Source organism: Anopheles ziemanni, chromosome 3 (genome assembly GCF_943734765.1).
Source record: "Anopheles ziemanni chromosome 3, idAnoZiCoDA_A2_x.2, whole genome shotgun sequence".
NCBI classification, from domain to species: Eukaryota; Metazoa; Arthropoda; class Insecta; order Diptera; family Culicidae; genus Anopheles; species Anopheles ziemanni.
This window is the reverse complement of record NC_080706.1, coordinates 20,179,600-20,206,622: the sequence shown is the minus strand read 5'-3', so window position 1 is coordinate 20,206,622 and position 27,023 is coordinate 20,179,600. Positions and strand designations below refer to the sequence as shown.

At 48.1% G+C, this 27,023-nt stretch overlaps 5 protein-coding genes across 5 annotated transcripts; 3 read left to right on the top strand and 2 right to left on the bottom strand.

Moving 5' to 3' along the window:
- The first annotated feature begins 880 nt into the window (after nucleotides 1-880).
- On the top strand, nucleotides 881-26,392 carry LOC131284309 (uncharacterized). The gene is made up of 19 exons (XM_058313164.1): nucleotides 881-1,165; nucleotides 1,529-1,690; nucleotides 1,794-2,471; nucleotides 2,747-3,253; nucleotides 4,183-5,054; nucleotides 5,140-5,832; nucleotides 5,918-6,011; nucleotides 7,905-8,045; nucleotides 8,114-8,317; nucleotides 10,284-11,466; nucleotides 14,087-14,673; nucleotides 14,719-14,940; nucleotides 15,015-15,291; nucleotides 23,545-23,824; nucleotides 23,904-24,720; nucleotides 24,797-25,126; nucleotides 25,224-25,446; nucleotides 25,797-25,989; nucleotides 26,059-26,392. Exons 1-19 carry the CDS (start codon nucleotides 1,136-1,138, stop codon nucleotides 26,261-26,263), a joined length of 7,698 nt encoding a protein of 2,565 aa, XP_058169147.1. The 5' UTR covers nucleotides 881-1,135; the 3' UTR covers nucleotides 26,264-26,392.
- Nucleotides 7,857-8,448, top strand: LOC131286899 (peptidyl-prolyl cis-trans isomerase FKBP2). The gene is made up of 2 exons (XM_058315907.1): nucleotides 7,857-8,045; nucleotides 8,114-8,448. Exons 1-2 carry the CDS (start codon nucleotides 7,890-7,892, stop codon nucleotides 8,369-8,371), a joined length of 414 nt encoding a protein of 137 aa, XP_058171890.1. The 5' UTR covers nucleotides 7,857-7,889; the 3' UTR covers nucleotides 8,372-8,448.
- LOC131286897 (transcription initiation factor TFIID subunit 12) lies at nucleotides 8,501-9,172 on the bottom strand. The gene is made up of 2 exons (XM_058315905.1): nucleotides 8,817-9,172; nucleotides 8,501-8,755 (listed from the first exon to the last, which is right to left on the bottom strand). Exons 1-2 carry the CDS (start codon nucleotides 9,154-9,156, stop codon nucleotides 8,628-8,630), a joined length of 468 nt encoding a protein of 155 aa, XP_058171888.1. The 5' UTR covers nucleotides 9,157-9,172; the 3' UTR covers nucleotides 8,501-8,627.
- On the top strand, nucleotides 10,033-11,749 carry LOC131286896 (2-oxoisovalerate dehydrogenase subunit alpha, mitochondrial). Its single transcript, XM_058315904.1, has 2 exons — nucleotides 10,033-10,185; nucleotides 10,284-11,749. Exons 1-2 carry the CDS (start codon nucleotides 10,111-10,113, stop codon nucleotides 11,529-11,531), a joined length of 1,323 nt encoding a protein of 440 aa, XP_058171887.1. The 5' UTR covers nucleotides 10,033-10,110; the 3' UTR covers nucleotides 11,532-11,749.
- Nucleotides 11,777-12,469, bottom strand: LOC131286898 (acylphosphatase-2-like). The gene is made up of 4 exons (XM_058315906.1): nucleotides 12,268-12,469; nucleotides 12,176-12,192; nucleotides 11,995-12,104; nucleotides 11,777-11,920 (listed from the first exon to the last, which is right to left on the bottom strand). The coding sequence occupies exons 1-4, from the start codon at nucleotides 12,467-12,469 to the stop codon at nucleotides 11,806-11,808; spliced, it is 444 nt and encodes a 147-aa protein (XP_058171889.1). The 3' UTR covers nucleotides 11,777-11,805.
- Nucleotides 26,393-27,023: the final 631 nt, after the last annotated feature.

Below are 27,023 nucleotides of genomic sequence, written 5' to 3'. Positions count from 1 at the left end.
CTGGAACATCCGTATCTCCGCAGAAACCATGCTGATTTCTGCCATTGGAAACTGTTCAGATGTATATGCGTCACCGTGTGGCATTGCAACATACTCGTCGTCATCATCCCTGCATACGTAATTAATCCATTACGACCGGGTGTCGCCAAGTGTTTGGCAGTTTCGTTATCTTTTCGACCAGGCGGGAAGGGATTTGGTCCCCCTGCGATTCTTGCCGGCTTATCCAAACCTGGCAGAGCCCGTACGATAAACGCGATAGTGGGACCAACTCCTCGAGGTCATGAGTCAGGACGAGCGCCAGTTAGAAGATCCAACGTTGGATGTTCGGTGTTCCTGTTCGAACCGCGTACCGCCTGCTGCTGTGGTCGATGCTACTACACTAGAAGCCTACTACACAGGAATAACACGGTTGTGACACTATTCCTTTCACGCCATCCCAGGGACACTTGTTACACACACGCTTATCGGCTACAGGTTCCCGGCTGCCGGCCGCGCACCTCCCTTGCCACGTGTTATCGGTGCGTTAATTATCGCGTTGATAAGCGTCCACACTGCTGGTGCCCTTCACCGGGCCGCGAAAGTGTCTATTTTTGGTGGGACAACGGAAGGCAACGGATTCGGTGGCACTGTCACAGGTGTCGACGCAGGAAAGCGTCCAAAAAATGGACACATACTGAACCCGCTACCATCACAAACACCTTTCGGTTGCTAGCATCGCGATCCATCCTCCACTACAGCGATCCGCGGACATCATCATCGCCACGCCGTGTATGTGTGCTGGCAGGCTAAAACCAGAAATAGGTGACAGCGACTCGACGGCGATGAGTCGTCGATTAGTTCCGTAGAGAAGCAGATGTTTCGGGCTGCTGTCGCAGATACAACGTCGTCGGTTTGGCGTGTTGACGGTGGTGCTGCCGAGTGCACAAAAATATCGCACTTCGTAAAGTCCGCGACCCGCCAGCGGCGCGATGTAGCGAAATACGGGCGGCCCTAGCAAGCACACAGGAAAACAAAGGATAACTCTTAGTGTGAAGTTCCCAGTGGTTCAAAGATTAGTGACTGTCAACAACGCACTGAGTAAATACTTCCACCAGTTGCAGTGCGGTGCTGAAAAGCAACGAAATCGATTGAATCAATGACCAGAAGAACGATGCTGATTAATCTGGTACGTGTTGCCTACTTGGATGATGTCAAAAACATCACACCCGGAGTGGCAGACTGCCTGTGTGAGGTTTGCGGGGGGATTTTTCTTCCTGCCCCATGGAATTCGAATTTGACGATAAGAGGGACGGGAAAATTGAGATTAGTTGACCTGTCAAATTAGTGTGCGCGTGTGTTTGTTTCTTTTAAATGTTATTTGTTGATTAATTTACTACTGCTTCCGGTGCTGCATTTTTTCCGAAACAATCTCTACTAATCAATAACCTTTGACACTCTGTTTACTTTCTTTGATTGTCGTTCTGGATGGCTATGCATTGCCCGCTGGCTCCCATTAATCCGGTTGCATCATCACCCGGTGAATCTGCAGAACGACGAGGATGCCTGCTACGTCCGAATCAAGGTGATCGGGGCGAGCGGCTTGGCCAAGAAGGACATCTTTGGCTACAGCGATCCGTACGTGAAAATCGACCAAAACACCATCACCGGCGATGTCAACGTAGACCAGATGGTGACGAAAACGAAGCGAAGGGTAGGGACGACGCACTACGGAATGATTTACCGCTCGTGTGGTTTTGTTTAAGGATGCTAAATGTACAATATATTAATGGATATTTTTTTTGTATGAACCCAAGACGCTGAATCCGGTCTGGAACGAGGAGTTCATTTTCTGCGTCAAACCCAACGAACACAAGCTGGTGTTTCAGGTGTTCGACGAGAACCGGCTGACACGCGACGGATTCATGGGCCTGGTCGATCTGACGTTGATCAATCTGCCCCGTGAAGCCGAGGGACGCACGATCGCCACACAGACGTACACGCTTCGCGCAAAGCGCCAGCTAAGCTTGCGCATCAGCATGAAGATACGCGGTACGCTCGAGCTCTACCATGCGATCATGCGTGATGACGACCCGGCCATCGCAAACGCGACACCCCAAACGCCCGGTCAGTCGCTTCCCTGGTCGCCGGTACCGTCTGTTACCGGAGCCGGAAATCGGACTCCCGCAACGAGCACACCCGTCTCAACGCACCGGACGGTGGCGCCGTACCCGCAGCAGCAGCTTCCGGTGCACCACCCGCAGCACCACTACCATCAGCGCCAGCAGCAACCGGAGCCGTTGCCACCGGGCTGGGAGGTGCGTCAGGATCCGGTGGGACGAACATACTACGTGAATCACGTAGCCCGTACTACGCAATGGGAACGACCCAGCATCCTGCCAGCCCCACCGGGACTTAACGAAATGGTTGCCGCCTTTCAACGGCGGTTCCACATCAGCAACGATCCGGACAATGGCAGCAATAACACGAGCATGGTAAGACACAAACGCTGCTCGAAGATTTTCCTTGACAAAAAATGGAGTATTTTGGAACTTTTTGAAATATTTGTTTTTTTTTTCTTTTAATTCGATCGGGTTTTTCATTCCTGGGAATGTTTTCTAAACCCCGGGTGAGAAGAAACAGTAGCACAATTGTTTTTTGCCGGTTCCTTTGTACGGGTTTGGCCGATTTTTGCTGGCCCCCATCAGTTCTTCCCATCGTTTACATTTTCCACGATTGATTTCCACCTCCCTGTTCTCCCCATTTTAAGGCGGACAACGTCAGTATTACGTCGGACATTGGCAGTGGCGGTGGTGCGACGGTCGGGGCCACGTCGCCTGGCGCTGGCACATCCACTTCCGGTAGGGCCGCGACCGAGGGAGACACTACGGGCGGGGGTAGTACGCCACTACCAGGTGGTAGTAACACGGAACCGGGCGAACTTTCACCGTCACCCTCAAGCACTTCGATCACTAGCGGAACGGGTACCATTAGGCCGACCCGTCGCGCCCCGCCACCGCCACCATCGGCGTCGATCTCCGCCCGTTCTAGTCCGGCCGGCACACCGATTCCCAGCGAGCGGCGTCGACCCTCCCAGAACAGTAGCGTCACCTCCGACATCGAACGTGCCAATAGTTCCATGGTGAACGGTGATGGAGAGCCGGCGGCAACCGACACCAGTAGTACCGCGACCGAAGAACCAAATAATTCCTCCGACGTTTCCTCTAGTGCGGCCAACGGCGATGATGGCAGAGGAAGCGGTGCTGGTGTTCGAGAGGTTTGTTCATATCTCCTATACCTTTTCGCTGACATCATGCTCCAACGATGCAGCCCGCATACAGTATCAACATCATTGTGCCATGTATGAGTTGCTCAAATGTGCTCCACCAATTAACTTATCCGTCATGGAGCGGCAAATCTAACCTATACCGGAAATTGGCTGTTTTTGGTGGAAGAAATCGTACCTTTAAGCTTACTAACAAACGGAGAAGGCTATGCACTAACCGAACCTCCTATGATTGCGGAGACCAATGGGCTGAATGCCCTTACAATTTGTTTTCTAAACATAGAGGAGGAGTATTCACTAGTCGCACCTACTGTGTTCTACATGCCTAGCAAAGGTGCCAAGGGGACCCAGGTGACGGTCGCTTCTGATGCACTCGTTTCGCTCTGTCGCTCTTTCGCTCTATCACTTCAATCAACTGTCCCTCTAATATACTTCCTTCTTTCTCTCCTGCTTGCTATCCATTTCGACCTTTGATTGTGTCACATTCAACGTATACTATTGTTTCCCAATAATGTAAAAACACTTTTGTTTTTAAATTAATTTTACAAAAATCCCTTTTGCCTGGTATCCGCAGATTTCGGGCAAAATGTGAGAAAATGAGTCAAGAAATTGAAATTAAATAGTTTAAAACTAGAAAAACAAATCTATGGTACATTGTTGCCACACTGAATGATCATCGGAAAATTTGTTAAATGGATTAAAAAAACTAACAGATGATCTTTATAGTCTCATCACGTCATCACTTATCGATCAAGAGGGATTTCCTCTTAGTAGGTGTTTTAATTTGTTTAGTTGTTCGTTTTAGTGCATGATTGGAAATGTGAGATGTGTATACTCCACCAAAAAAGGAAAAGGGTCCAATGTGTACACTTTCAGATTTTTCATAAAGGTTTCATTTTCCACCCCCCACTTTTTTGTAGGCCAATGAGAGCGCTTCTTCTTCCACCGTCAGTGGCCAACCGGCATCCACGGGATCGTCGAATGCACTGCAGCCAGAGACACCAACTTCTTCCATTGCTCACGGCCAGCCAGGATCTCCTGCCGGGGCCATCACCGAATCACCCGGTAGCGCCCCGAGTGCCGCCGGTCTACCGCCCGGTTGGGCCGTACAGCTGGCTTCCAATGGGCGGCTGTTCTTCATTGATCATATTAATAAAACCACCTCCTGGGTAGATCCACGCACCGGGCTCGCCAGTCCCATACCGAGCGCCAACAGCGAGGGAGGCTCGAACGCGTCCGGTACGGCTAACGGGACCGCTGGCGGAGGCGGCCGGGATGCACGATCGTCTGACGATAATCTGGGCCCGCTGCCAGAGGGCTGGGAAGAGCGGGTTCATAGTGACGGCCGGACGTTCTTCATCGATCACAACACGCGCACGACGCAGTGGGACGATCCGCGGCTGTCCAACCCGAAGATTGCGGGCCAGGCGGTTCCGTACTCGCGCGACTACAAACAGAAGTACGAGTACTTCAAGAGCCAGCTGCAAAAGCCAAGCAACGTGCCGAACAAAATCGACATCAAGGTGCGTCGGGCATCGATTCTGGAGGACTCTTACCGAGTAATCCATGCCGTGACCAAAATCGACCTGCTCAAGACGAAGCTATGGGTGGAATTCGAGGGCGAAACCGGACTCGACTACGGTGGGTTGGCGCGCGAATGGTTCTATCTGCTGTCGAAGGAAATGTTCAACCCATACTACGGTCTGTTCGAGTATTCGGCAATGGACAACTACACGCTGCAGATCAATCCGAATAGTGGGCTGTGCAATGAGGAACATCTCAACTACTTCCGGTAAGCGCTAGCGGAGGAAATTCCACATCCTGGTACAAGACATGACCTGAATGGTAACACGTTTTTTTCGGGTTCTGTTTTGCAGATTTATAGGTCGCATTGCCGGCATGGCTATCTACCATGGCAAATTACTCGATGCGTTCTTCATCCGGCCGTTCTACAAGATGATGTTGCAGAAACCAATCGACCTGAAGGACATGGAAGCGGTAGACACTGAATACTACAACTCGCTGCTCTACATCAAAGAGAACGATCCGGCTCCACTCATGCTGACGTTCAGCGTGGACGAGGAAAGTTTCGGCACTACCAACCAGCGCGAGCTGAAACCGAACGGTGCCGACATCGAGGTGACGAACGAGAATAAGGACGAGTACATCAAGCTCGTGATCGACTGGCGGTTCGAGGCGCGCGTAAAGGAGCAGATGCAGGCATTCCTCGAGGGCGTCGGTTCGTTGGTGTCCCTCACCCTGCTGAAGATCTTCGACGAGAACGAGCTGGAGCTGCTGATGTGCGGCATCCAGAGCATCGATGTGAGCGATTGGAAGAAGAACACGATGTACAAGGGTGACTACTACGCCAACCACGCCGTGGTGCAGTGGTTCTGGCGCGCGGTTCTTTCGTTTAGCAATGAGATGCGGGCTCGACTGCTGCAGTTTGTTACCGGTACGTCGCGTGTACCGATGAACGGCTTCAAGGAGCTGTACGGATCGAACGGTCCGCAGTTGTTCACAATCGAGAAATGGGGCACGGTGAACAACTTTCCCCGGGCGCACACATGGTAAGGCCGAACGTCGTTCACGGAGTGTGTTATCGCTTTCTAATCGAAAACTCTGCCTTTCGACTTTCTTTTACTTACCGTACAGCTTCAACCGACTAGATCTACCACCGTACGAGAGTTACGCCCAGTTGAAGGAGAAACTAATCAGTGCTATCGAGGGCAGTCAAGGATTCGCGGGAGTAGATTAAACCAGCTGCTACTCTTGACGCATAATACAGCTCAAGTAAACAATATGGACTGCCCTTAGTCATTGGGGGGTTTTATTATTATGCAACTTAGCGACTACTTGTCATGGTAATCGATATCAATGTTGATGAAGTATTCCGCGTACCCATGTTTAGAGCGTGGTAATCCCCGACGTTTGTAGCATACTACCCACACTACTTTCGCTTTCGGTTCGGTTTCGAGAATGTCGAACGTTCCTTTTTTATATTTTTCACACAATCAATGTGAATGGTCCTATGTAGGGACATCACCTATCGTACATTCCGTAGAAAACGTCTCATAATTTTTGCTCCCATAAAAAGCTCGTTGGTTTGGCAGAGATAGAAAACAACAGTTTAATACAACACTAATGCAATCATCTTGCGGTCACGTTCTGCATTTTTTTTTTAATTTTGGAAACGAGGACATGATGTGCATCTATCCGTTTTAGAAAAGTCATCTGGATAAGTGATGGTATATCATGCATGCAAGTAACTCCAAGCCAAAAACATAAGTGATGTGGAGGAGCATCGAAGTTTGAATTACTGACCGATCCCTTGACTGTGTTTTCGAAGACGATGGCAGACAATGAATGCGTTAAAAAAATCAGTATTGCAACAGATAGAAACGGGGCTAAACGCGGACGGTTTTGTGAAAAGTGTAATTCAGTGCCTTCAGTGGTTTACTTCCGATACGATCTTATTCCGCCGTTGCGTGTGTCCTTCTTTGCGTTCTTTCTTTGGAAATTTTCATTTCATGCTAAACATTGTTTGCCCAACATGGTCGAGCTAACCTGAGATTCTGTTGATAAAATACGAAAATTTAATCATACCTGAAAAAAGTACACGTTCACTTTACATCACACACCAAAAAATATTAAATCATCGTTACAAAACAAACGGATGTAATCACCTGTGGCGTGGCATTCTCAGTGCGCGAAAGTCAGTTTAGTAGAGGCATAAGAAAGGGATAAAATCATGTCCGCTAACCGGTTCGAAGACGCAGTGGTGAGTGAGGTATTTAAGAGGAACATAAGATCCGGAACGATAAATCGGAACCGCCGGTGAGACAGAGTCCCACATATAAAACTATTGTTACTTGGTACTTTTACTACTTCGAAAATAATCAAAGTAGGCGTTGAATTATTCGGAGATTATTGCTGAAGAAGGAATACATCAGGCGCACAATTGCAAGCGTGATGAGGAGGAATACTAGCTAGTTTAGTCGTCGTAGTTAAGTAGGGAGAAAATAAAACCGTTCCGTCAAAGGCAACCGTGGTCTAACCAGTCCAACGCCATTGGATTTGCTGGCCCCCCAGGAAACAACCCAGCGGTTATATGCATATACATAATAGCTTTAGGTAGAAAGGAAAATGGTGCGCAATGTGTTTTTGCACCGTTGGTATATTTTTAATCGACTATAAGAAAAAAAGAAAGAAAGATTGGGCGATAATCGGAGGACGCACATGGACCGCAAGTAAACGAAGAAACGGAAAAGGTAATACATAATAAAATAAAAAAGTGATGCTACTTGTAATATTTTGGTTTTTTAAATAAAAATGCATTAAAAGCGAATATTGTAAAATTATAATTGTATGCTGTGTACGATTTCTTTAAAAAAAATCATTCTTCACTTAAACTTTGAACAACCACTGTAGAACGCTCTTTTATATGACAGTTGTCAAGATATCACAGAGATTTCAACAACAAAAAAGAAGAAATTGTCTACCGAAGAACTACGCCGGGTGGACAGAACTGATAGTAAAGTGCATTGAGTCCAAAGGCGTTCTTTAATAAGTTAGTAATTTGTTTAAAGAATATTTCGTTGTATCCTTGTGAAAAATACGGTCCAAAATGCGTTATCACCAGCTAATTCTCCTCGGATTGGCGACGCTTGCTCTGGTGCAGTGCGTAAGTGCAGCCGAGAAACTGAAAATAGGCGTTAAGAAACGTGTCGATAACTGCACCGTGCGCTCGAAAAAGGGTGACCTAGTCCACATGCATTACACGGTAAATATGCACTTATAAGTCGCCAACGCCCACAAACATTACATAGTTGATGTTTGTTTTCGTTTCAGGGAACACTCGAGGACGGAACGGAATTCGACAGTAGCATTCCGCGTGGTGATCCGCTTACGTTCACCCTTGGCATGGGCCAAGTAATAAAGGGTTGGGACCAAGGATTGCTAGGAATGTGCGAGGGTGAAAAACGGAAGCTTGTCATCCCGCCAGAGCTGGGCTACGGGGAGCGTGGAGCTGGCGAGAAAATCCCACCTAATTCGGTGCTTATTTTCGAGGTGGAGTTGATGAAAATAGAGCGCAAAACAGAACTCTAATTGAATGTACTGCTTTGGCGTTAAGGCCTCTGTGCTTGTGCACGATATCAAAGTGAAAATAAACACTTATTTTTACTATTCATTTAATTTTGGGATTGAGTTTGTTTTGTTTGTTTATTATTCGTCCGGTTGTAGTTGACAACATCTGTACGGTAAACAATTATCTTTGTAAATGGCAGTCAATATATAATGAAGAGAAAATCGGGATGTGGGATATATTATTATTACCAATTATTATTTCTATCGTACGTTAATGCTAATATTTTTTAATTGCCTTTCGTATTAAGGCTAAACGTTGTTTGTGTGCTTCCGTAACAGTTGCTCGCTTATAGGGTCTCAGCTCATCGGTTCCGAAACCAGGAATCCACATGTTCCAATTACGTTCTGTAAAGAAACGAATCGTTTAAAAGCCGATCCCAAATCAATCGTGAACCCTTCAACTTACCTAGATGCAACTGTACATCTCGCACTTCCACCTTTGGAACTTTCCGGTGTTTGGCCAGGAGACAGGCGGCGTTGACCGTGTTTTCTACGAAATCGTCCGCAATCTGCAGTAGCAATTCCTCGACCTCCTCATCCAGCTGCTCGGTCGGATCTATCTCTCGCACCAGCTCTTGGAGCCGTGGTTTAGTTAGCAGCTGTGTTGCACTATCGGTTGCGCTACTGCCAGCGCCAGATGAAGAACCTCCTGGGCCGGAACCCTTGGTATTTCCGGTGACATTCGATGATCCAGTAGTTGTGGCTCCAGCACCGAGCGCTGGACTGCTCTGAGAAGGCGATGCCATCGAAGTGTTATGCTGTGGACTTTACTGTTGATGATCGGTAGCTGTTTTTTGTGGCCGAAGAAAGGATAAGAAAAGACTTTGAGAACAAAATGAGAACAGGATGTATAGCGTTAACAAACAATCCGGAGGAAGATGGATCTCGGGCACTAGGAAAAGGAAACCCCAACTCGCCTATATGGGAGGCGTCCTCGAGGGTTAGGTCTAACTCACTGAGAGCGTCTCCTGAAGGACGCCGTGATGGATTCTATGTTACTTTCCTATTGCACCTAAACTCCTTACGTATCGTTATATGTATTCACGAAACACACAACTTTTAAAACGAACCTGTGCTTGGGCCTTCCGTCCACCGTCACGGCTGCGAGCGAATGATGCTTTGGTGGATTGTTTTGTTTTGACTACAAATTTGATGACAGCTAAGTTGTCGTTATGACGTTTACGATTTGAATGGATCTAAGCGACCGGAGCTTGAAACAATCGGTCGAAAAAATAATAAATTTGCGGAATTTCGTACTTAATAGATTTTATTTGCCATACACAATATTTTTCACAGCCAGAAATTCTCACTCCATCGAATTTCGAGTAATTTTAGCCACGGTGCACTTTTGAGTGTTTGTGAAATGGGGTTTTGTTTACGAAAGAAATGTACAGACAGCTGTTGTCGGTTGTGTATGCGTGCCATCCGGTCGAAATGTGGTACACGTTCAATTAACATCACGTTTCAATTCACATTGCTTTGGCTAAATTAATCGCACAAACGTCGTTGCCGCGCAGAAGAAACTCGTTCGTAGCTCGGAGAGCAATACAGTCGACCGTCTTATCATCACTGTCAACGGCATCAGCAATAGTAGCCAGGTGGGTAGCACGAGTTTGACGTAATCAAGATTACAATATTGAGTTTAGTGACGAGAGTTGTTCTGTGTTTAGAATCTTTGCAGCCTTGAGCGTTTAGATAAGATGTCTTTAATACGTTCTCTGAGCACGGTTCTAGGAAAGAGGGTATCATTTGTGCGGTTTGTCCAATCGGCAAAGGTAGGAGCATAGCGTGTCATTAACACACTGTTGCAAGTACGCAAAAGTATCGAACCATGAACGGAGACTCATTTTTCGGTATCCCCCTTCTCCTGTAGTGCGTTTCGTCGGATGCCGCTGCTAATAATGCACGCGCCGGAGGTAGCCTGTTGCACGCAAAGTTCCCTGGAGCCCTGGAAGCCTCCTTCGTGACGGCACCAAAGCTTTCGCTCCCGGCGGACATCGAACCGATTCCGATATATCGCGTGATGAACAGCGAAGGTGCGGTAGAGGATCCGACGCAAGATCCCAACCTCGATCAGGCAACCGTGCGAAAGATGTTCCGCGATATGGTGTTGCTCAACACCATGGATAAAATCCTGTACGAATCACAGCGTCAGGGCCGCATCTCGTTCTACATGACCAACTTCGGCGAAGAAGCAAGCCATATCGGCAGTGCAGCCGCCCTCAGCCCGGAGGACTGGGTGTACGGGCAGTATCGTGAGGCTGGAGTATTGGTATGGCGCGGTTTTACCATCTCCGATTTCATCAACCAGTGCTATGGCAACGCGGAAGATCAAGGAAAGGGTCGTCAGATGCCGGTACACTATGGATCGCGTAAGCTCAATTTTGTGACCATCTCCTCGCCACTGGCCACGCAAATACCGCAGGCGGCAGGAGCGGCTTACGCGTTTAAGCTGCAGCCGAACAACCAACGGTGCGTGATTACGTACTTCGGTGAGGGAGCAGCCTCGGAGGGTGACACCCATGCGGCGTTCAACTTTGCGGCTACCCTCGACTGTCCGGTGATATTTTTCTGTCGCAACAATGGATTTGCTATTTCCACGCCATCGAAGGAGCAGTACAGAGGGGACGGCATTGCCGGACGGGCGGCCGGGTACGGTATGGCGGCACTTCGTTTCGATGGTACGGACGTATTTGCGACGTACAACGCAACGAAGTTGGCTCGCGAATACGTGCTACGTGAGAACAAACCAATCGTGCTGGAAGCGATGGCATACCGCATCGGGCACCACTCGACGTCGGACGATAGTACCGCGTACCGACCGGCGGAGGAACTGGAGGTATGGAACACGGTCGAGCATCCGATCACCAAGCTCAAGCACTACATGGTCCAACGCGGGTGGTTTAACGAGGGGGAGGAAAATGAGTTCGTGAAATCCGTCCGCAAGCAGGTCCTGTCGCAGATTAATCAATCAGAGCGAATTCCCAAACCGGACTGGCGTGAAATGTTCCAGGACGTGTACACGGAAATGCCCGCGCACCTCAAAGAACAACTGCGTGAAATGGAGAAGCACGTCGAAGAGCACCGGGACCATTATCCGCTGAAGGACTTCAAACAATAATCGAACGGGTTTTACTTCCCTACTTATTGTCTTCCCATTCCAGAACCTCGTTCACTAAAGTGCATTTATTAGCTACGTAAAACGTTTTCAAAACGCCTGTAGGCAAAGGTTTCATATTTTCGGACAAATAGAAAGGACCAACAAAACGAGAAATTTTCCTAGCCTTTCGCGCAATCATGTACCTCGTGCCTTATTTTTTGCTGCAAGCAAAAATATATAACCACATTCAATTTACAAAGCATATTAGTGTAGTGTATTCTAGTGACCATGGCGTTTAGCGTCGAATGGAGAAATCTTTGAATGAATAACTAGTGACTTCCTTTGGTACGCTGAAAACCGCCTTGTCGATACGGCTCGATGGACTTCCCTTCGTCTGTAGCCAATACTTCCTGTTGGTATCGAAAGAAAGAGAATGATTGTTAAAGACAACGGTTGTTAGAGAGGCGTCCGGATCAGTAGTTACATTTCATTGAAGGGTTTTTCTTCTCCCTCGAGCTGTCCTTTGACCGTGTCATCCTTAGTGTTCATGCACCATCCACGAACGCCTAGGGTGGCTGCCTGTTTTTGAGTATACTGTACCAATTGGTAGGTAAAATATTGTTGCATAAAAAGACGTGGCATCTCATTCGACAGCATCTACTTACCTTACGAAAGAATACTCCTGCAATATAAATGTAAAAAGAACACACTTTTTAGTTGTTTCTTACAATAGAATACGAAGCTATAGGATACATACCCTGCACTATACCAAAAATCTCAAAATCACAGGATAATATTTTGGTGCTCATCGTTGATTGGTATCCAGAATCAGTCAGCAATGATTTGCCCTCAAATGGTTGGCGAACGTCTGAGCAAAGTACTAGTTCCTTTGCCAGGAGCCGAGTTGCTATTATTGCAGTAAACGAAACGAAAATAACTAGCCGATCGTTAGCAACCATTGCGTCCCATGTCATTTGTTGGTGTCTTTGGGAAGAGGCAGGCGAAAATAGTGTTCTAAGCCGACAACATTACAAAACCATGCTTGCAAGCGATCCACCATAAAGCTAGTTTATTATTTAGGGAATCGCGCGAAGAAAAATAAATAGGACTTTACTGTAGGATTAAAATAAGTCTGATTTTAGCCAGTGACTGCGACTGAACAAAATCTTTCGACTGTTTTCGATCATTTTGCTCAATAAACAATCCGCTGTCACATTTGTTGTTACCGATGGGCAACTGTCTTGGGCAGCTTTTCATTGCGCCAGTGTGTCGAAACAAAAATACGCATCTCGTTCGTCTTAACCGAGCCCACAGCATCCGCGAGTGCAAAGGATTATACTCATAACGTTAACAGCGAAAGAAATATGTTTAAAAGTGTTCGAAGAACCTTCACAATAGATCTTCCACAAGGCGGTGCCGTTGAAAGGTCCAAATAAGTGTATCAAAACACCTCGTCCCTAGCAACGTGGTGCACAGACACACAACCACACACCCCATGTTCGTAGCAGTCGAGCATCTGTCAAAATTGCGAAAGAAAATTCGGAACGTTGGATCCGCAGCAGTACGGGACGGCAACGACGACGATATATGGTCGAATGTGACGACTATCAGCAATAACAATAACAACAAGCAGTCCCGACAACCGCAGCACTACCAGTTGCTGTAACCGCGGGTGAAAAGTGGAAAGAAGAAAAGTGAAACGATAATCCCCTTGAAAAGAGAAAGTATTTGGCCCTCGCCGTCATTGTCGTGGGCCGCCATCGGTTACGCCGTCACATCGTCTTGCTCCCGGGTGTTTTCCTTCCGCCTGGCCCGAGAGTCTGTGTGTCTCGAGCATATTTTCTTCGCCCCCCTGTCAATCCTGCTGCGAAGTGCGTATCATTCGGAGGAGTGTACCCGTGTATGTTTGTGCAGCGAAAGTGCAGTCCGGAACTGTCGCAAGGTTCTCGTTCGAATTGGGGACAGTAGTCTAGTGAATCGTGGCTGTTTGCACCGAAGATATGTGAAGCTTTTTTGTGTAATTTAACCTTAGAGTGGACCAGTGTAGGCATCTTCTCCCTGATCCCGTCGAAAAATCCGTGTGTTCAACGTATCCGAACGTCCGAATAGCAAATAATCTTACGTGACACCAATGGTCCTTCAGTGTTTGGTTTCTTTTCTTCGTCGCGCGTAACGGATCGACTTAAAAAAACAAAATCGGTGAAAACCCCACAACGCGAAGAAGCAACACCCAACGTAACGTGCACTGCCGTATCTCTTGATAGGAACGACGCGTCGTGTTTGATAAGACCGCGGGTTCAACGGCAGCGTAACCGAATAATACTTGCCCCGCGGCCTCACTCCCCCTTCGGTGGACGCTTGGAAGGTTCAAAAATGTACATTGCTTTGCGCTGCGGGTACACAATCGTATCTTGATCGGTGTAAGATTCCCTTCTGACCCGCTTGTTTTGCTTCCGTTTGAAGCGGCCTCCCAAAAGAACTGCGCCGTAAGGTGCCTTCGGTACGGACTCTGCGAAGGACAACCACGGGGCAAAAGGAGCGAGTGTAAACAAGTTGGCCGACTGTCCTCGCGTCAGTGGAAAAACTGGGTGAACTGTATCTGGGCCATCTGGTGGGGATACTGCTCGCACTATTTACCAACTTGGAGGAAGCCAGCAGACTCTGGTCGAAGATACGGAAGAAAATGGATGGCAGCAGTGGAGGTGCTGGCGGTGGTGGTGGTGGTGCCCACAGTACAGTTAACTCTTCCATCGCTTGCCCAATGGCTACGGACGCGGACATGCTCCTGGATTTCCATACCGGATACCCAGAATACTCCTACCGGTACGATGGGAGCAACGGTGCAACGTCATCCAGCGCGCCGGGAGGCTGTAGTAGCGCTTTGATGAACGGTCTCTCCACTGGGAGCCGCGGTCGGGGCACGAGTACGGGTGAAGGTTCGTCTGGGAGCAGTGGGACGCCACGCAAAAAGAGTTGGTCCGAGCTGAAGAGCATCGTCAGTGAGAGCCGTCGGCAGATGGCAACGACGATGGCAGCCTCCTTCCCGATGAGCGTAAACTTCCGCACCCTGTCCGACGGAAGGACACGGGTTTATTTTCTAAGCCCACCACCGGCGAACGGTTGGGATACGATACTTTTCTACGCGGACGTTCCGCCGTTGGAAGCCGACAAGCAGGACGACGGCGAAGACGACACCGTCGACGATGAGGAGGACCAACCTCAGCCCAACCGGCACCTTGAGTGGCACCAGCTGCTCGAGTCCGTTTTGGGTCACCTATCGACCAGTAATTCCCGCGAGGTACAACTCCTGCTCGAACGGAAGCGGCTCTCCATTTGGGGTATCACTTCGTACGAGCTGCACAAATCGAGCGGGAAAATCGTTTTCCCAGCCTGCAACACACTCTACCAGTGTTTGGACACGGGCTACGAGGTAGGATAGAATTTATCCGAAGCGAATATTTTTAAACTTCCGTTCAATAAACTAACTGGTTAATAAAATTCCAGGAAAACACGCTCTTCCCATCGGAACTACGAATCTTCCAGCGTGCGGCTGCCATCGATCCCCAGATCTGTCCACAAAACTCCGACCTGGTGGCGTTCGTGTGCAACGGCGATATCTGGGTGGTCCATACGCACAGTGGGCACAGTGAGCGGCTCACGTACGCCCACGATGGACGCCGATCGTTCGCGGAGGATCCGCTTACGGCCGGTGTTCCATCGTACGTCATGCAGGAGGAGTTCAGCCGCTATCAAGGCTTCTGGTGGCAGCCGGAGAGTGACGGTGAGTAGCAACAGTTTTTGAAGAGGTTGGGGCAGCGTATTTTTCTTTTTTAGTAAACTCTTAATAATCTTCATTAGGCGCTGCAATAGCTTAAGATAAACGATTTCTATAGCTTGTCCTAAAATTAAAGACCGACATTGCGATACTGCCCATAATGAATTACGTCCTTGAACGTAATATTGTTTGGGTGATTTGCAATCGACATGCGCTAGCATTGCCAATATCCATATAACCGGAACCACTAACCATGGCTTCCTCCGAATTGCCTCACACGGATGGCTTACTTTAAACTGAAAAACAAAAACAAGCGAAAAAAAACCTCCAGTAGTCTTTCACCGACGACTCGAGTGGGCATATGGTGCACGGTGCTGTCCATCCATCAGCATCACCGTTGACGATGCAATATTCGAATGTAACTATATCCGTGCACTGCGAGTTGGTCTGTCCTTCCGAGCGAAACCCTCCCGATGCACAGTATCGGTTTGTGCGGTTCGGAAATGATCTTTTACAGAACACCTGCTCTTCAATCGATCAGTTTCCGGCCCTCTGCTACTGGTTGGAACACACACGCGGGACATGTTACACTAATGCACAGTTTGCTCATTCAATTTGCTGCTCTATTGGTTCTTCTAATATGTCAGTTGATAGTTGATCAAACTTGGAGCTAGAGATTTAATAATGCTAAAAAATATAATAATAATATTGCTTAATGTTATTTGTGATATAAGGAGTACATTTTATTAAACTTGGTCCCCATCTTTATTTCGCAGTTTTCTCGATTTTAAGACTTGTCCATTGCACATACTACCATTATTAGTGGAACACTTTTTCTATCCATTAAATCGAGAGTGATAAAAGTTTCTCGCCAAAACTGTTCGTGATCTATCTCTTTGGTTTCACACAAGCATTAAGTGTAACTCCTCAACTTTATTTATTTTATTGCTTTAAACATCCGTTTGAACTAGGTTGTAACTTATACGTTATATAACAAGCTTAGGAACGCATTTGGCATCTACATTCCAGACCATAATCGCTTCCGGCAGTTGCAGTTGCCTGTTTTCCCGTTCTTCTTTACGGCTCTTTGCAACGACGATTTGCGTTTGGTTTTGCGAAGCGGTTCGTTAGATGATGGTTCGTTTTTCTGCAGGTTGTTTTCGTTTATTTTGGCCATTAATTATCCAAAAGCTGGTGAGCAGACCAATAAAACAAAAAAAAAGAAATATTGTGAAACAATAAGTTAGTGCAGTAAAAAGTGTTAAAACCGCGCTGTTTTACGTTTGGTAGTTTTGATGATGATTACCGCAGCGTTTCGCGTGGAATGCACTTGTTGTCTGCATTTCCAAACCATGCAAAACAAAATTATTTTGTTTTTTATTTAACTCATCTTTCTCTTTGTCAGTAAATAATATTGAAATCTATGTTGGCTTTCTTCTGTTTTCTTCTATAAACACAATTAACTTTTATTAGGAAACATTCTTGATAAATTGATGTTAAAAAATTGATATTGTGTAAACAACGTCTGAAGAAAATCCGCGGGACCTCATTCACTCCTTAAAGTTGACTTTACCTTCGGTGCCCTGGGGGTGCCATTTTACAACCAGCAAATATATACAAAAAAAAAAAGAAGGATGAAGTCAATGCCCGCCACCGAAACGTGTCGAAATTGAGTGCAACTTTGATGACTTGCGGATGCGGTTTTTCGATGGTTTGAAAAGCAATCTAGTTGGAAGCATAATTTCGACGGAGGAATAAGAAGCAACCCTAATAAAGCTACCCCGAAAATGAAAGCGCGCCTCCCTTGCCCGGTGGACGCAACGTGCGCGTACGCGTGCTCACGACCTTCACCGCATTCGACCACAATCTCCCTGCATCGGCGTGTGGCGCACGTGTTGGGTGAATGTTGAACGGGGTTGTCGGCCGGACGGGAGGGTGGAGGAGGTGGAGGAAAAAGAGCGATCTCCCAGTGGGTCAAAGGTGTGTGTTGAGAAAGGGGTCTCCGACACTCTCCAAAACTATTGCCAACATCCAATTGTTGTATTGCGCACCACAAGCGAAATTATCCCGGACGAAATTATGGTTTGATCTTTGGTTGATCTTGGATCAAACATAACTGTTGGGTGCTCGAAAGAGAGACAGGGTACCACTGTATTGGTGAATCGTTTCGAAATAAGTGTTTCAATCAGTAATGAGCTGTGAATTGCATTTTTGGTACATAGATTGCTTGCTAGATTGCCAAATTATTTCTTATCCGTATCTTCCAACGGTTAATTCCACAACGAGGTGTATAAATCCAGAGGTGTGGCGCCTTACATTGATCGCTGCTCGTCACCACCTGTTTTGCCCCGAGTGCTGATACTGAAACAATACGGAAATCCATCGGCAAACAAACAATTATCAAATGTTGCCGCAAGTTGTGTGCGGTCGAATGGATCGGTCGGGGTTCTGTTCGATACACGGGTATCACTACCTTACCATTTGTCTGCGATTGTTTCAGCACCTCGACACAATGATTGCCCCCGGGCGCTTATGATATGATGGTGGCCGGCGGTTCCCCTCCGACCCGAACGCCGCCACTCTGTTTCAAACCATTTTTCTTTCTTAGCCGTCTGCATACCTGCCGATCGGGCGGCAACTCCTGATTAAAAATCCGCTCGATCAACCGATCGCCCACCCGCCCACCCGTCTCCCCGATAATGCTAATAACGTGTGACGCCGGTGGCAGGTGCTAATGGCAAGCAATTGCATTTCTCGCATCGTTTTTCGACCGCCACATAGAACGCGTGCACGCGTGCAACTTGCGGTACCGTACCGATGCGCCATACACGGCATACGCAAACGAGTCCCCGATTGTGGGTGTTGGTTGTTTAAAAGTGGAGTTTTTTTCCTCCTCACTATCGTGGTGAAATGCTTGCATGAATGCATCAAGCGCATATGGGCTTCTGTTTCCTCTGCATCTGCATTCGAAAACGCACGGACGGAGGGGTGTGTGTGTTTGTAGAGGGTTTGGTAACGAGTGAGCTTTTGAGGCACTGTTAAGCAGTCGTTTAACAATGTCTGCATATTTCGTGGTTGTGTTATACTGGTTGTTTTTTCATGTCCTTTTTAATTGCATTATTGTGTTTTAGCATTGCGCGCATAGTTTTACGTCTGCTGGGGAGTTCGAACCAATTGATTTAAATTGCACTTCCTTATTTGGCACCGTTAACCCGCCCTTGGTTGTAATTACTCTTTTAGTTGATCACCCGTTTTGTATGTGTTGTAGTACAGTGGTTGATTTACACAATCTATCTATTCATCATAAAAAAAGATTAATTATCCTTAACTCTCTTTAATAGAAACGAAATAATCGTCCTATTCAATTGATTTAAAATGTAGAGCATCTTCTTATCTAACCATTAATTAAAAAATGCCACGCTTTTTATCTTTTTGATAAATCCTTTAAATGATTTGTTACCCTTTCATGCCGCGTTGGGGATGAACAAGGTTAAGTTTAAGTGTTTACTACATGTTCATTGTAAAATAAGTATTAATTGATCTTACGACCAGATGATGATGGAAATGCTGAAATTAATATTTCTTTTAATGCGTTCTATGGGGTCCATGAGACAGACTCTATTATTCGTGTTAAACACATATTTGTTAATGCTCCATAATTTTTTTTTTCTGTGTTAGATATGGTTAATTTCAAAATGCTTAATTAATGGGAAATGTTAACTACAGCTGAATTATTTGTGGCTTTTTTGCTATCTTCTCTTTAACACCCTTCTTTGTTTATAAAAAAAGAAGCAAAACTCGTTCATTTATGATATTATTTTTGGTACAAAGGGTGTTAAGGTATATAGATTTGCAATACTGATCATCAAATTATATTTGAAGAATTTGCTAAAGTGCAACAAAATTTGTACAAATTAGTCACATGGAATAGAATAGGGTCTGGGATTTGGATGTCCCGTACAAGACGCGGAAAAGAAAAGTGTTAAAAGTTAAACATTTAAATCATTCGTCATTTCAACCACCAACTTGCATAATCTGTCATAGCGAATATTTCCCTGAGTAAAATCTCACATCCATTTGTCATTCACGGAACGCACGGATGAACCGCCAGAGCAGAAATATTTTTCAAAAAAGCACCCTGTCATCAGGCGCCAATTGAAGCGCCACAAATGATAGCTTATTAATAACCAATCCACTGCATGCACACTGCACTCCTCGATTAGACGGTTGATATCGATCACACTAACGCGATCGTGCCACGTGTGACGTGTGACAAATGGTTCGAAACAGTACCAAAAGTACCGCACCTTTAATTCCGATTCGGACGTAATAAATCTTTACGTAAAACTGTCACCCAAACGTACCATCGGCCCGGAGAGGGCGTCATTGGGAAACGGTGGGTGTTCAATATCTTGCGGGAGTCATCTGTGAACACGGTTTTGCGAACGCGTACAAAACAGCACAAACTGAACACCACCGCGATGTTTGATTTTCTTCGTACGATGTGTGATGTTGAACTTTCCGTAACTCCCTTCACAGTCCCAGTGCTACTGACTTTGCTCGCTAGCGGTCCAACACTAACGGTCCCTTCAGTCACATTTTTGTGAACCACATACCCAACATTCTCCTCCGGTCCGGTGCTCCACATGCTGGCGGGCGCCGGGAGTCCTCATCGCGTGACACGATTTGTTTACGCACGAAACTACGTCCCAATTGGGAATATTGGCTGCAAAAAAGATTCAAAGCAACACGCAGAGCCGGAGCGGCGCGGCAACATGAAAACCTTTGCCCACAGCCGGCCGATGAAAAGGCCAACGACGGGGGAAAGGAAGCGGAGTGGAGAACAGCCCATGGTGGGGTTGGCGTTTAAAGGATTGCCTCAGCAAACCCACGGCGCCACCGATGCGCTTCGAGAAGAGCCTCCTTTTTCCCCACCCGTACGCCTTCTCTCCGACTGCTGGTGGCTCCATCATGGTGGTGAGTAGTGGCAGTGCCACTTCTGCCCACCACTTGTTACGGCTGCAAAGTTGAACTATAAAACCGCCCGGTGGCCAACGGTGGAGCATCATTCGTCGGTGTTCTCCAGCAAGACACAGGTCGAATCGTACCGAGCAACAACTTGTAGTATCAGCAGTTTTGCCTGCGATAGAGAGAGAGTTCAACAGTTTCCAGCTTCGGTGTTGAGTGAGGTTTATTTCAATCCTGGTGATCTCCTGCAGTGGTCGTCCAGACTAACGTGAAACCCACCATGAAGGTAAGTAGGTGACTGCACTCCAGGCACGCTCCTTCTGGAAGCTTCTGCTCGAGCACAGTTGATCGCAACCTGCGTTCTACTCCGACTGTAGACTTTCATCGTGCTGTCCATGGCGTTGGCCATCGCGGCCGGAGCCGCCGTCGGCGAAAGCGAAAGCAAGGTGAAGCGAAGCAGCTGGGACTTTGGTGGCGATGACTTCGGTGGGCACGATTTCGGCCACGAGCACAAGGAGGAGGTGGTGAAGCACATTACGGTCGAGAAGAAGGTCCCGGTGCCGTACCCGGTCCACGTGACCAAGCACGTGCCGGTCGAGGTGAAGGTACCGTACCCGGTCGAGGTGGTCAAGAAGGTCCCGGTGATCGTGGAGAAGAAGGTGCCGGTGATCGTCGAGAAGAAGGTGCACGTCGACCGCCCGGTCCCGTACCCGGTGAAGGTGCCGGTCAAGGTGCCGGTCATCCACAAGGAGTACGTCGAGGTACCGAAGCCCTACCCGGTGCACGTTGAGAAGCATGTCCCGGTCTACATCAAGAAGCCGGTGTACATCGAGAAGACTGTCCCCGTGTCGATCCACATCAAGAAGAAGTCCCACTGGCACTAAGCGGGAAACCCGTCATCGCGATCGTTAGGAGGCAGAAGCGGCGACACATTCGAGACACACACACGGGCTGCGTTAAAATGTTTTCAATCTGTGACTGAAGTTACCGATCTCCTCCTCAAGCACAAGCCCGCTCGGAGGTGACGCAGCTTTCCTTGCGGTTGTTATGCTTTGTAAATAAATTGACTCTCTAGAGACTAATCGCGCATGTCTGCTGATAGACATGGTAGATATTAAAACATTCGTTGTTTTCATTCGTTACTCGGGAACCAATTGGCGTTCTATATTGGGAAGAACTAACGATCCATGAAATAATTGGGAACAAGAGTTTTTTCTCATGAGATTTAAAATTATTGGAGTTTGATTGCCTCAAAATGGAACGCTACGACTGCCATGTTTATCTACCAGTCGTATTAAAAAAGGTAGAAATTAAATCCATTTTTGTTCCATTTGCCTAGACTCAATTCTGGCGTGCTTATCTTCCTGCGCTACAATCCTAACTGAAATATTTAACGTAACTCAAGAGCTTTATACTGTCCTACTGACGTTAAGCTGGCGTTCCTTTGCCGTAGTCGGCCCTGGGACGGTTGCATAAAAAATCGAAAACAAGAAACAAACTTCAAAATCAACCAAAGTATCACCCCGAACGCATCTTCAACACGTCAGACTTTCGTTGCCCACGGATGCACCGAATCGAACGTTGCAAAGGCGTGGACGGGGATTAAAAAGGATCGATCATGTAACGGTGCCGCACGGTGCCGATCCTCCTTATTGGGTCACCGCGGTGGATCAGCGCGAAAAAAGAAACACTCCTACAAAACACGTTCAAAACTGCAATTTTCCAACTACCAATCTGGCCCGCGATCGGGGGGCCCTAAATGCACACTTTAACCAGATCGGTATCAGCAAAAAGGGTGAGGGTAAACATCTCACGGTGACGGAGACATAGCACGTGCACATTTACTCCGCAGCGGCCCGGAGGGAACAGTGCGCCACCAGTGTGCCGCCACTCACCCTAAATCCATCACGTGGATCGTTAAGTAATTGCTATCGGCGCGATCGGATGGAATGGCCGCGAATTGAGGATAAAAACCTCCTTTAGAAAACCGGCGGCCCGTGTGGTGTCCTGTTGTCTTGGCAGCGGGGCAGCGGTGCTAATGCGGGGAAAATGAAAGTGAACTCCTAGCCGCGGCGATGAGTAATTATTAAAGAAGTTGTCGAGCTTTTGGATTCTCTTGTGCAAGATTAGCGCCACCAGAAAGGGAAGCGAAAAAGTGGCAATTAGAGATGCGAACGCCAGTTTTTTACCCCTCCCGTCAACTTTCAACTGTCGAAGAAGAGTGACTTGTCCACAAATGGAGTAATCGGCTAGCTAGTAATCCAGAATGTGGAACACGGTGGCAAACAGCCGGTGAAAAAGCAGGTTCACTTATATAATATGTTGAAGTTATTGAGAGAGCGAGTACTTAGGGCCACCGGGAGTTTCGCAGTCCAAGCGCGTCTAATAGTAATATTTCGAGGGTTTTAATGTTCCATTTGACGATAACGAAGTCTTCAAGACGTTGAATCTTACCAAAAAGGGAGAGTATTGCGCAAAAAGTTCGCAACATTGTTATGCAGTTGTCGTGTTGTGTGGAAGCTGTTATTCAAACGTGATACATTTCGTACCGTCCGTTGCATCGCGTACCGGCCGAGGTGCCCGATAAAGGAGCCGCAGCTGGCCACGCCACCATTGACGTAGGATGCTGACCGTCGGGAGTGCAGTAACCGGCAGATTAATTGACACACGTTGTTATTACTTTGTAGCCTCGTTGTGAATTCGCTTTCGAACGCCATTTGCATCATGTCCACCACTCGCCGAGCCGGCTGTTTGCCTCGTCGCCAACTGCTGCTCTAACTCTGGCCCCCCTTTGCCATTATTGCCGATTTTCCTTTTTCGGTCCGGTTAAACCCGGGCACACACTCTTCAGCTGAACGGGAGAAAGACGCATTCAAGCGCACGTGTTAAGACGCACGCACGCACGAATCTGCACACCGGCAATCGTGTGTTAGTTGTGTGTCCGTTTTCTGCTTCACGTAAACACCACGTGAAGTTTTCGGTCAACTTTTCGCGCACACCTTCGGTTGGTTTTGCGTGGTGCACCCGACGAGGAAGTAGGCGTTGGAAAGCCTTTCAAAGCCAGTTTCCACAACGTTTTCCAAACCACCCCCCGGGGGCGTACTTTGTACTAATGAGGGTACGTTTTCTAGAAGGTTCCCGCTTCCACAACCGCCGGTGTGGAACCGTACTTGCGAGATGTTTCCATCGATATTATCTAACATCCAAGAGAAATGTTTCTTCACATCCTTGGAACTGCTTGCAGAGAACTAAGAAATTTATTCATACATTATTCTGTTTGTTGCTTCGCAGATGAAATCTACCGCATCGTGTACGAGGAGGTTGACGAAAGCGATGTCAGTCTGTACACCTTCCCGTCGTCGCAGTCGTCCAACCGGGACTTCGAGGAGTACCGGTTTCCGCGGGCCGGCACACCGAACGCCAAATCGAAGCTGAAGCTGGTCCAGTTCCGGCTGTCGGAGAATCTGCGCATCACCGACATCTGCATCAAGGAGCTCCAGTGTCCGCTTACGTTCGCCTTCCCGTGGCTGGAGTACATCGTGCGCGTGGGTTGGACTCCGGACTCGAAGCAGTAAGTCACAGGAATATGTGTATGTGGTGCTGTACCAGGTTTGATCAACTCTCTTTTTGTTTTTGTTTTTGCTTTACAGTGTTTGGGCACAGTTACTCGATCGACCTCAGCAGCGGCTCGAGGTGGTGCTACTGCCGGTGGATAACTTCTGTGAGATCTACAGCAGCTCACCCTCGTCACCGAACGCACAGGCGAGTGGGTCACAATCTTCGCCCGGTCAGCATCAGCAAAACTCACAACAAACGCATCACCATCAGCAGCAGCAGCAGCAGCAAAATTCGGGATGGCGTTCGCCGCTGGACAAAACCACCCGACCGCTGCAGGTGATCTACTCGGAGACGTCGACCAGCTGGGTGAACGTGCACGATCTGCTACACTTCATTGAGCTGTCCGAGCACGAGGTGACGTTCCTGTGGGCCTCTGAGGAAACCGGCTACCGCCATCTGTACTTGGTCACATCTAGTCTTACCCCCGTCGGTAGTAGCAATAGTAGCAATAGTAGTGGAACCGTTAGCAATAGTACGCGATCCCACCACCAGAGTACGAATAGTCTTCACAATCAACACCAACCCTCCGTGCAGCAGCAGGAGGGTAACGGAACGGGACTATCGGGACACTCGACTACGGGGTCCGGTTCAAACCAGTCGCTCCCATCGATGGCCTGCATTGGGAGTACACTGACCCCACGGATTACCAGCAAGGTTGCCCTCACCAGTGGCCAGTGGGAGGTGCTCGGACGAAATGTTTGGTACGACCGGACCCATCGGATGGTCTACTTTATGGGGCTCCGTGAGACACCGCTCGAGAAGCACCTGTACGTGGTGAGCCTGGCGAAACCGAACCACCTGCGGCTGCTTACCATGCCCGGGTACTCGTTCACGGTTGAGTTTAATGACGTAAGTACAGATGATTCACTACTTCCCGTCAATCTCTTCCTATGCTAATGCTTGTCCCTCCCGACGGATTCTGCAGGACTGTACCGTTTTCCTTCAAACGTACTGCAATATCTACACGCTGCCATCGTGGGAACTGGTTAGGATAAGACACGCCACCGACGGCGGAAGTAACCGGCCGCCGGCGGTGGACGGACTCAAGCTGATCTCAGTGGGCTACCTGGCCGAGGGTGGAGCCTCGGAAAATACTCAGTACAATCCCTCCATCCACAGCCCGCGCATCTCGACCGGCGACGTGCTGTACGCGATGGTGTTCAAGCCGCACAACTTTGCGCTCGGCGTCAAGTATCCGACCGTGCTGAACGTGTACGGTGGCCCGGAGGTGCAGACGGTTAGCAACACGTTCAAGGTAAGTGCTCCGGTCATTCCCGGCGCGGTTGTGGATACTTCGATGGGGGACAAGAAGGGAAACCAAATTGTTTCATCCTCCTTTTTTCTATGTCCAGGGTATGCGTCAGCTTCGGATGCACATGCTTGCCTCGCAAGGGTACTGTGTGGTGTGCGTAGATTCGCGTGGCTCGCGCCACCGAGGGGTGGAGTTCGAGTCGTACATCCGGTGCCGGATGGGCACGGTTGAACTGTCCGATCAGGTCGAAGTGCTACGGATACTAGCCGAGCAGCTTGGCTACATCGACATGGATCGGGTGGCCATCCACGGTTGGTCCTATGGTAAGATCCCAACGTCTGTTTTGTACTTCATCTCATCCTTTTTCCCTAACATCTTAGTAGATTTAGCTTATTTAAAATATAGGTCTCCAGAATTTTGTTATCACACAAATCACATAATGATAAAGTTATGGTCATCAATAACATTCCCGTGGAAAGGTTCAGAAGAGCGCAGTTAAATGTCAAGCTAAATTTGACTGTGTTTTATATAAGAGAAATTCTTTTCCCACCGTTTATCAGATAGACTCATGATATCTAGAAAGAATTTCGAGGATTTTTCCAGTACAGCAGGAATTTTAGCTTGGTGACCTCAGTTGTAATGGAATCAATCATGCCGCGTTACTCTTTTCCAGGGGGTTACTTGAGTTTGATGGGACTGGTGCAATATCCGGAGATATTCAAGGTGGCCATTGCTGGCGCCCCGGTTACGAGCTGGGAGTACTACGATACGGGCTACACCGAGCGCTACATGGATCTGCCGGACAACAATCGGTCCGGTTACGCGGCCGGTTCCGTGCTGAGTTACATTCAGAAGTTTCCCGACGAGTAAGCAAGCTGGCTGTATGTGGCGTTTCTTGGGTGTATGATCATCCTCCGTTTGCTTTTTTCCCACAGGGACAATCGTTTGCTCATCATCCACGGGTTGATCGACGAGAACGTGCACTTCTACCACACCTCGCAGCTGGTCAATCGGCTCGTGCGGGCCAACAAGCCGTACCAGCTGCAGGTCTACCCGAACGAGCGCCACTCGCTGCGCAACCTGGAGGCAAGTAAGCACTACGAGACGAAGCTGCTCTCATTCCTGCAAAATCATCTCTGAACGCCGGTGCCGAACGTCGGTGCAGCGCGACGATCGAAACGATGGACCAGGATCCGACCGCGGTCACTAGCTAGTCGCTGTTTTTCTTTTCGATTTCGAAAATCATCGGTTCGTCGCTTTCCCTCGGACGATTCGCAGTGGGGAAAGGGTTCACTGCCGGTGGACCAACCGTCAACATCATCCAACTTCTCGCTTTGCTCCACGATGGCGGATTTGGTGCAGAAGCTTCGTGGGTTTCGCTTTCGTATGCTTCGTGCTACGCGTGGTGCTACGACTAAAAGTGCTTCCGTTTCGCAAGTGTAGAGATATGTGTATGTGAGCGCAAACTCGCTCACATGCTGTGGCTGGTGGAGACTCGCCCCTGCCCTCCCCCCCGTAACGTCATCGGGTCGACGATGGTTGGAAGAATGGTGCTTGTTAATTTTAATTGGAACGTTTAATAGAGTTTTATCCACTTTTAACTTTTGCTACCATTTTGACAAAACAATGGGTGTGCGAGCATTTTGGGAGATGAGAAAATGAATCCTGCGGCCCCTTTTTGCCTCCCGTTCGGGTGGCCAACATACTGCACTACTGCCTGCACCTAAAACCCGGTGATACTCTCCGCGCTGCCTTTTTTTACCTATCAAACCCACCTAACCCCAATCCCGAGCGCGTGTTTTCAAGCTGTTTTTGTTTGCCTTATCCTTTCGCTTCCGGGATTGCTGGTGAGGGAGTGTGTGTGTGTGTGCGTGTATATGACTGTGTGCCTATGTTGGTT